Source organism: Propithecus coquereli, unplaced genomic scaffold (assembly GCF_000956105.1).
Source record: "Propithecus coquereli isolate 6110/MARCELLA unplaced genomic scaffold, Pcoq_1.0 Scaffold502, whole genome shotgun sequence".
Lineage (NCBI taxonomy): Eukaryota > Metazoa > Chordata > Mammalia > Primates > Indriidae > Propithecus > Propithecus coquereli.
In genome coordinates this window covers 757,854-765,819 of record NW_012150864.1, presented here as the reverse complement: position 1 = coordinate 765,819, position 7,966 = coordinate 757,854, and the positions used below count along the sequence as shown (strand labels likewise).

The window sequence follows — 7,966 nt, the reverse complement described above, 5'->3', positions numbered from 1 at the left end:
CCTGCGGCCGGTCAGGTGACGTAGTGATCCCTCCTCTGTTTGTGAGACTGTGTTAATGAATAGGTGATGAAAGACTTTATTACTAATCAAAGACTTCTTAATATATTGAAACAACATTTTTACTAAGCACAATACTTTGTTATTTCGATTCACAGAATGGAATTTTTTTGCTTTGTGTCTCAGATTCATTTTGTATTTCTTTTTTAAGAAATACCCTACATTTCCCTTGTGTTTTTTAACTATGCGCATGTGCTCTTTGTGCAATTTTAAAAAGCAATAAAATACAATGTATCAAAGTAATTAACTTTATTTTTATTTATTTGCATTATGTATTCAGCCTAACGTGTTTGAATAATGAAAGGGGAACAATACGTGTCAAATGGCACCAGACGTTTGTATTATTTTTATTAAGAGACCATGTTTTCTCTGAGAGATTGTTCTGAAATATTCTGAATACTCTTATTTCAAATCCACAAAATGACTGAAACCATTGCTGTCATTGTTTTCTTCATGTTTAGCAAATTTAAATTAAAAAGAACTAAAATACATTATGACTAATTTTTTCAAACATGAATATTTGCATTAATTTTTCATGGGAAGTCAGCCTGTCTATTAGTTTTCTTTCACTATATCATTTAGGAAAAACTTAATTGCCTGTACTGGTGACAATGCTGGTATGGATAGAAACTGACCTTTTGTGCAGATCAAGTCACCTCGGTTACTGCTTATTCTAAGAGTGAGCCAGATCTCAGCAATGCCACGGGAGTGGGGGTGGGGAGCTTGCACTGGGAGGCTGGGGGCCTGCCAGGAGGACCTTCTCCCAGTGGACAAAGGATGAGAAAAATCTCCAGGATCTGTCCTGGGGACTAAAACGTTAGGAAGTCAGTGGTGTCGTATCAGTGAGAGTCTCCTGTCTCAGGCCCAGAGGTGCATATACAACTATCCCACAGATGATGCCCAAGTTAAACATCAGGGTGTTAATTTCACCTGAGAAGGAGCTCGCACCCAGACACGCTGAGTTGCACCAGTAGGATGCTGCCAGTCCTCACAGGAGGCCAGGGCTCACTCAGAGTTAGCTCTGTAAGCACAGACCCAGGGTAATGAGGTGGAGCATGTGAATACGCCATGCAGTCAGACTGTGAGAGCCTGCAGGGTTATCTCAACAAAAGATTATACTTCCCCATGGGGTTGATAGATTCAGTCCAGGGACCTGGGCACCCACTCAGTACCACGCTTGGGTGGGGTAGGGGTGGGGACATTTGTCTTCATGCTCACATTGCTGAACAACCTTCTTCAGGTTAACCCTAATCATTCATTTAACTGATGTTTAGGTTCTCTGTTAAGCCTTGCTCAGCTTGGGGCTCTGATGTCGTTTTGTCCCTATAGAGGGACTTATTATGACATTCAGTTACACAATAGAACTCAGGGCATCCATATCCCTGGATCTCTGTAGGGAAAGAATCACATCACTGTTGCCCACATCCACGATCTACCTATGCTAATAGGTTCATGGGCATGGGTGTTGGGTCACCCTGTTTACACTGAGGAAATGAAACCAAATGATACTAGCATCTGTAAATCGAATACGTTGAAAAAGCACAGGCACTTGGCGGGATGACAGGGATCATCTCGGTGCTGCAAGATGTCCTCTGCTACTAAGAACAGTGTCCTGGGAGTAGACCCAACAGTCCTGGACATTACCTTTCCAGTTCACACAGTAGCTAATAAGCTTGAATATCAATTCGAGGATCCCACCCTACCCGCAGCATGCAGTGTGTTTGATAGCAATCTCGTATGTGTGAAGAGGGATATTTCCTTCCCATTAGCTGTGGCCTTTTGAAAGTGAGAAAAGTTGGTTGTGGCTTAACTGTCCCTGTTTTCTTTTATGACGCCCTAACCACCCACCCGTTGCACAACCCCAAGCAGTAGGGGCCGGTTTGACTTTGAGCATTTTCCACGAATCAACCTCATTTGACAGAACACATAAACAAAAGAAGCCTGAGAAAATAAAGCACCACCAGCCACACCAGCGCCCTCCTGCCACCCACTCTGCCTCCCCCTCCACCACCACCAGCTTCCTTCCTACACTGCCCAAGTTCAGGACAGCCCAGGCTGACTTGGGGAAGGAAGTTGCTAAGACGTTGCAAACCACAGGAGACATTGCCTAGTACCCGCCAGTGATATCAGCCGCACAAAGCTCTTAGGGGTTCTAGTGTCCTCTCTTTGCTCCTGTGTTTCCCAATGCAGAAATCCAAACCCCTAACTACAGGCCAGTACCTGCCCTAAAGAGGTCTGCTCAATTCATGAGAATCAAGGACTAGATCTAAATTAACTTTAATCTTTCTTAATCTGGCTGGACTTGTTTCATTTTCAAATAGGAACTTCTACTTGGATTCCAAAAGAACCTGTTTCACAGAAATTTGAGCTTATTGTAAATGAACAGACATGAATTTCCCAATGTTAAATAAGACATTGTTTTTATTCTAATTATAAATTGTTTTCACGTTAAGAGGATAGATTAGAGAAAATAGAAAAATGCATAATCACATATTTTTTCGTCCATCTATTATACATTGAATTTTTTCAATATTTTTACAGAAATACACAGACACACATACAAATGAATGTCATACTTGTACTATTATTCAACAGAAATAATAGTCAAAGGAGAGGAAAAAGTATTTCACAAAAAAAGAAATATAAATAGACCTTAAACATGAAAAGATGTTTATCTGCACTTGTAGTAAAAGCAAATTGAAACCACAATGGGATACTATTGTTGCCTGTCAGATTAGTAAAATCCCGACATTTGGCAGCACTCTCTCAGCTCTCACTTACAGTGTGGGAGAAGAGCAAAATGGGACTATCTCTACGCAGGGCAAGTTGGCAAAACCTATCAAAATCACCCACTCACATGTTCAAATGACCTAACATACTATTATTTATTTCAACATTTTTTATAATAGCAAAAGATTGGTAATACGGCAAAGAAGTGAGTATTTTCACCAGTAAAATATCTCATAGCTATCCAAATACCCCTATATACTGACATAAAAAGAGCTCTAGGATTTATAAATGAAAAGAGACGTGCAGAGCAATGCATACTGCATGCTATACATGTAAGAAAGGAAAATAAGAATATATATGCATGCACATATATGTTGATATATATGTACATCCATATTTACATAAATAAAAATTAGAGAGTTTTGAACCATGAAAATGCTGAAATGTATTTATCTAGCATTTTAATAGGATCATGTTGTGTATATTTTGTTTCAACGCCATGTCCTGGTTATTTTCTATTTCTTTAAAGAATCTCCAATTTTTGAAGATGCATATTGGCCTATTAAATGACATCCTTTTTTTTATTAGTTCAGACTGGGCATTTGGGTTAATTTGGGGCTGTTAAAAATAGTTCTATAGTTAATAAACATCCCTGCACATAAATCTTAGTACATATCTTCTGTTTCCTTGGGAAATTGATGGATCAAATGATAGGAACAATTTCCAGGTGAAGTGTGTTCCACGCATGCGTCGTGTGCTCCGTGCTGGCTCCTCACACAGCAGAGCTGGGGTTCAAGCGCTGTTTCTCTCACTTGCTGGCCTCAACCCGGGCTGCACATTAGAATGACCGAAGGGTCTTTATCAAAGTCCCTGTGCTGGCCTGTGTTAAGGCTCCTAAAGGAAAGCCTGGGGCAGAGCAGGTAGGGCAGCCAGTCTAAAGTCAGTCTTCAAATCACAGGGACACTAGCACTCACTCAGTGCTTAACATTGGCCATATTTTTTAACCTATGTGAGACCTGGTTTTCTTATCAGTGAAACCTGTGTAATGCCTGGAAGGTGATGCAGTTGAGAGCTTTAGAGAGAAAGAAAGCGAACTGCCTAGAATTCCTGATACTGGCTAAGTGGTAGGTACTTGCTATTACTCAAACAAAACAGAAAAAGCAAACAAAGGAAAAATCACCTAACAAAACATGATGCAAACTTTGCATTTACTCAGATAAGCATTCATGGCTAGTGAAGATGTTGAGATTCCAGCTGTTTGGCTGAATATATATATAGGTGAATAATATGGCTGAATATATCATATAGGTGTAGTACTTCAGGTTATCTCCTATTACTTAGAATTTCTAACTGACAGTTCTGTGGGACTTAGATTAATATAATGGGGAAAATGAAGTATTAATTGTGACCTTCTTGATAGAGCAAAAGCCTTTAAAAAAATGAAGTCTATGAGGAAAGGAATGCCCAAACAGTGGACGGAATGCATAATTGCAAAATTTCAAGAACTGTGTTGTGTTGAGAAGTATGTGGAGGTTTTATTTTTAGCTTTTTCCCTTTTTTTTTTTTTTTTCAGTTGAGAAGTGTATGCAGTACTCTAGCTCTATAATGACTATTGTTACTTGAGTGTTTTTATGTGGAATCATGTAAATCTTTGCCTAATTGTTCCATTGCACACCTGTGGATGCGGCCTGATGTTCGGTATTTATTTCATGTTCTCTGGATTTAGTCACAGAAGCCCTGTTGGTAAACAGGAGGCCAGTGTAAAACGACTTCCCAGCATGAACTATCTGGGCAGGGGGCCTATGACCCTCAATTGCACAACCAGCTTCCGAGCAGGGGAGGGAAGCCTGGACAAGTAAAGGGCAGTTCTCGTCACCAGCTCTCAGCCTGATAAGGAAGGACATTTTCCTGCTTTCACTGAAAGTAAAAGTAACCTGTTTCCACTCTAGGAGCAAATAACAGAGAAGTTAAGAGCAGAGATCCTAAAGCCAGGCTGCTTCGGTTCCTGTCCCAGCTCTGTTTCCTAATAGCTGTGAGGAAGTTCCTTAGCCCTCTCTGCCTCAGTTTCTCCATCTATAGGACAGAGATAATTGTACGTTTCTCATAGGGTTCCTATGAGAATTATATGAGTTAACAGGTACTTAGACCAGTACGTGGGTCATAGTGAGCACTATACAAGTGACTGCTTTTATTACTTCTTTAGGATGTTAATAACACTGAACTTGTGACTTTAGGTAGAAATCTAAAATTATTTCATTTGAACACATTCTTCTAAAAGTGGATAAACTTAGGCAAAGTGAGATGGTAAAGAAGAAATGATACAGCTAGTTAGAGACAGACTAAGTAGCGTTGGCTCTATCTAACTAGCTGTGAAGTGTGACTTCTGGTCCACTCGTCCTCCTACCACATCATGTGGCCTCGTGATGTGGTGGAAAAGTGCTGGACCCTGAGGGGTGCATAACTTACCTTCTACCTCAGAAATGCACCTGTGTACTCCAGAGTCTCCCCAGGGGGATTCTGACGACCTCCAGGCCTCTCTAGTCTGTGGAAGGATCCGTCAGAGGCTCCGCACGCCCAGAGAGCAGCGTCAGCGCTGCTGCTGTGCTGGGACTTGCAGTCTGTTTCATTAGCTCCCGTAAAGAGCAGGAGCAAGTCTAAGGCGGAATTTCTATCCTGTTTGTAACCAGGGGAGCTATTATGGTAATCCCAGAGTAGGTCACAGTTTTATCCCAAGAGGAAAGACAAACGGGAAATTAATGAAGCGCCAGCAGCCATGTGTATATATGAGGGGAAACATAGATGTGCCCACACCTCCTTTAGAAAATTCTCCCTGACTCCTTGGAGGATGCCTTTGGTAAAGAAGCAATGCATGTCTTTGTTGTATTTTGTTTTCCCAGTTGAAAGTGGGTGAAAAAAAAGATGCATGATATTGGGAGTGTGCATGTGTATGTGTGTGTGTATGTATATATGTATATGTATAGGCTCTGGGCTCAGAGAGCCCTGACTTGAAATTATGTTTTTATCGCCAGGCGTGGTGGCACGCACCTGTACTCCCAGCTACTAGGGAGGCTGAGGTGGGCGAATCGCTTGAATCTGGGAGTTGGAGGTTGCAGTGAGCAATGTTGCCACTGCACTCCAACCTGGGCAACAGAGCAAGAGAATGTCTCTAAAACTAAAAAGAAAAATTAAATTACATAAAATATTACTTAAAAAATAGTCACCTAATCAAGTAGGTAAATTACCTACCTTAGATTACCTACTGAAGGTAGGCAGATTAACTCATAATCTTTCTACTCTATAAACCATGGACCATAGGAAGGGCTGCTAGAGGACTCACAATTGCCTGGTGCATGGCAGAAACTCACTGATCCTATTCCATCCCACCTCACCTCTCTCTAGGGACGTTAAGAATAGAGATCAAGAATAGAGATCATTGTCCGCGCTTGTGTGTGTGTGTGTGTGTGTGTGTGTGTGTGTGTGTGTGCATGTGTGTGTGGCACCTACTGTTTCTAAAGCAGAGTGACCAACAGTACAAGTCAATGCTCTTGAGGACTTGCATGTACCAAGCATTATTAGCTCATCTGATCCACACAGCAACTCTAGGAGACAGGGCACTATAACTGCACTTTACATGAGGAAATTATGGGACATGGAGTTCACACGAATACCAGACCCAGGACTCAAACCCAGGCACTCCGGGACCCATGTACATGTGCCTAACCCCTCAGCCATGCTGCCGTTCTGGTGTTCGTGCAGCTCTTATGGGGATAACGTGAGCATCAGGAAACATGATGCTGGGAAAACACTGGTACAAATCTGCGAACACAGTGCGAGTGTCATTAGACGGTGCCCTGTTGCCACTGGAATGGCCCGAACCAAAAGAATCTGAATCTGGTGACCTTTATGAGAAAGGTAACTGGGCTATGTAGTTTGGCTGCGACTTCTCTTAGAGACAGTGCTCCAAGGGAATTCGAAACCACTATCTCAGGGAAAGAATGAGAAATGTGGTATTGGACCATTATTACAAGCAACACATAATTTCATAGCCCGATTATTATGCTGTTTCTTACCTTGGACTTTCAATTCAATTGCATCAAATTAAAGTACACACAGACAAAGGTAGGCTTCTCATTGTTTACATTTATTGTGCCTATTATGGAAAACAAAGCACAGCATTCCAGTAGCAAAGAAGGCTGCTTCAGAGTGTGTAGAGGGAAGGCTTTCTGGCAGTTATCTGGCTGTAGGGCACTAAGGGGTGAGGCTGGAAGCTGCGTGCTGTCTACACTGAGGCCGTGATGACCTGGGTTGGCTGGAGGTGCTGGGGGAGACTGCGGAGAGAGCTGTGCTAAAGGCTGCCCTGACCAACTCACTGTTGTTGTTACAGGATGAAGTTTTCTGTTTGCCACTGGTTTGAAAAATGACCACCAAATAATGACATAATAGACTAACACACACGGAATCTGAAATAGCCCAAATCCAGAAAGCAGGCCCAGCTAGATCCTCAGCAGACACTTTTGGGGACAATAAACAATGAAGAGAAGACGAACCCTCTGTGCCATGATCTGTTAGAATCTCGTCCCACTGCAGCAGACAGGTGTTCTTCCGATCAGACAGAAGGCCACGATCCCAGAATAGGCCACACTCTTGAGGAGCAGGAGGAGGTAGGTATAGTACGCAGAGGTATTCCTGAGCTGCAGCAGCAGTTCATCTAGGAGAAGCCGTTGAATTAGTTCACTGTTCTTTTGGCAGGCCAGGACATACCAATGGGGAGGGGTTCCCAGGCATTTATTTCTGATGATCTCCATTGAACTGACATCCCATGACCACTGAAATCTGAAAGTAAACATATACCACTACCACCACTAACTTCAAAAGCAAGAGCAAGACAACTCATAATTCAGCTTGCACGTTGATTAACAACCTCTGCTAAATTCACTGAGAAGAGTCCAAATATTAAAAAACAAGGTTACATTTTTAATGAATGAGTCCAATAGTGAATAAAAATATTTCTCATAAATATGTTTTAGAATTTTTTCAATTTCTTCACCCCCATATCACTAACTAATCATAATAGATAATATCCATTAACCACTAACTAAGTGAAAAACACTATTCTGAGATATCTGGATATAAATCTTTAATCTTATTTGATCTTTATAACAACCTATGAGAGAGAGAC

General features: G+C 41.6%; 1 gene segment (V, D, J or C); it reads right to left on the bottom strand.

The window, feature by feature from the left end:
- Window positions 1–7,352: 7,352 nt before the first annotated feature.
- LOC105820058 overlaps window positions 7,353–7,966 on the bottom strand; it is a 58,599-nt gene continuing 57,985 nt past the window's right edge. The window contains 1 exon segment of the V gene segment in view: window positions 7,353–7,495. Within this exon segment, the coding sequence occupies window positions 7,353–7,495 (143 nt within the window).